The following is a 2,165-nucleotide window of genomic DNA, read 5'->3' as shown; positions in this document are numbered from 1 at the left end:
TAGCAGAAGTTCCAGTTAATTGAAAAAAAAACGATTATCGTACCAATATACAAAGAAACGGAAGATAAAAGCAACTGCAATAATTATAATTACAGAGGTATCAGCTTATTAAGTACCGTGAGTAAAATACGTGACTAAAATATTCAAAAATTGAGTAAATTGAGAAACTGAGTGACTGGTTCGATTCTATGCCAGATGTTAAACAAGATATCCTCATGTATATTTATTATACTCATTGAAAGGTGTCTAAGAATGGCTCTCTTCGGCGAAGAAGATGTGGATCTCGGGACAGTGAGGGTAACTGGGTTAGCTTTCGCAGATGATAAGGTTGTTATGGCATAGTCAATCGAAGACTTGCAAAGTATGATCATCCTGAAAGATTGTGGCGTAGAGGAGATACTAGTTGACAAATGTGAAAGAAATTCTTTGAAATGGTTTCGGCATGTTGATAGAATGAAAGATGAACGACTTACGAAACAAGTGTATCAAGGTAACGTAAATGGTAGTGTGCCCAGAGGCACACCGCGGAAAGATGGGTTAGCATGTTTAAATGAGACCCTAATACGAATAGGAATAGGATGCCACAGAAACGCGAGAGTCTGCATAAGAAAATACATAAACGTGAAGGAAGCTTGAGAGGTATGCCAGGATAGAAAAGTGTGGCGACACATACTATCTGTCGAAAAAATATAGGAACCTCGATTTTTCTAGAGATTTTCATTAAAATTTCAGCAGAAAAAAATTCTAAAAACATGAGACAACATGCATGTTGCAGGTGAAGTTTTCGCCAATACGGATACAGTGTTTCAAAATATTCAGATGACTAGCGATTATTTCCTGGCGAATAAAAGGGGGAAAAGTCTGAATTCTCAAATTTGAATAGCTCTAAGTCACTGAAAATAAATTATGAAAATTCTGAAAAAAAGATATGGTTTCGTCGAACCTTTCTGTACGCAATGGTAAAATTTAGAGGGAAAAATAATCATTTGTTAATAAGTTGTTTAAAAACCCGTAGAGAGGTGTCATCTTCGAAACTAAGGAAATTACAGGGATAGTTCTTGAAAACTTAAAGCAAATTACAAATTTTTGGCTTTTGACAGTGTTGTATGTATTTTCAATTAGCAAAAAGTTACACTTGAATGTTTAAGAAATTATTTTCTTCTTAGAAAAATACAAAAGAGTTTACGATAATCGAGGCAATCGCATTCTCAGCAGGGCACTTTGCTGGCGCTACTGCTACGCGTGCAATACGACCTTCTCTCGTACTTAGGCGATTACACAGTCCCTAAGTCTTAATGCAAAAAAGGAACACGTTCATTTTTCAGAACATGTATGGGTAAAAATTCGGAAGCGTCAAAATTAGGAGGGTGAACAATTATCTCATATTTTTAGAATTTTTTTCTGCTGAGATTTTCATGAAAATTTGTACAAAAATACGGGTGTCTATAGTTTTTCGACACATAGTAGGCTATAAAGCGAGTGTCTGTGGAGTAAATGACGCCTGAATCAGAAGACTTTGGATAATAATGGGCCCGAGTGGGGAACTTAACTTGATGACTTTGTGCGACTCTTCACTTGGGGTGATCGCTAGAGAGAATGAACGTGTTATTTCAATAAATATTTTTCTCACCGAATGTGTCACGCCTACCCGAAAAGGGAGGCTTAATGGTATAATAAATAATAATAAGGACATTTGAATTTATATTTTACTAGTTATTATTTACACCTATTATTTTCGCAATAATAGGTGGCTTTAAAATTAGTTATATTCATGATAAATATTCCGAAGGGTTTTAACTAGAACATCCAATGACATTGAGTATGTTTAAAAAGCATAAATAATTTGTTTATAAGCGACATTTGGTCAGCGGTTGGTATAAAACGGTGGGTTGAGTAATTTTCGCGTATTAATTATTTAATAATAATTATAAGAGTTATATTGTAATTGTTAAGTAAAATTACAACCTAACGCATACGTTAAATTTGTATAATTAACATTACGAAATACTTTGCGTTGAATTGCATCATCTATTTAAGAGTATAAATTTTAGTTCGACGTATTTACTTCATGAATTACGTACAATTTAGACTTAATTACAACTTTGATAATTGCGAGACCCAAAATCAAGTTATCGAAAATGTAATTGACTCATTGTGAAATCTTC

General features: G+C 33.9%; 1 protein-coding gene across 1 annotated transcript in view; it reads left to right on the top strand.

The window, feature by feature from the left end:
• Positions 1 to 2,165, top strand: part of LOC117182738 (rhodopsin-like) — a 51,458-nt gene that overhangs the window by 5,930 nt on the left and 43,363 nt on the right. Inside the window, exons 2-3 of the mRNA XM_033375843.1 lie at positions 196 to 297; positions 343 to 536. Of these exons, the coding sequence (XP_033231734.1) occupies positions 196 to 297; positions 343 to 536 (296 nt within the window). The remainder of the gene's footprint in view (positions 1 to 195; positions 298 to 342; positions 537 to 2,165) is intronic.

This window comes from Belonocnema kinseyi, chromosome 2 (assembly GCF_010883055.1).
Source record: "Belonocnema kinseyi isolate 2016_QV_RU_SX_M_011 chromosome 2, B_treatae_v1, whole genome shotgun sequence".
NCBI classification, from domain to species: Eukaryota; Metazoa; Arthropoda; class Insecta; order Hymenoptera; family Cynipidae; genus Belonocnema; species Belonocnema kinseyi.
Note: the sequence above shows the minus strand (reverse complement) of the source record. Positions and strands in the feature narration are given on the sequence as shown.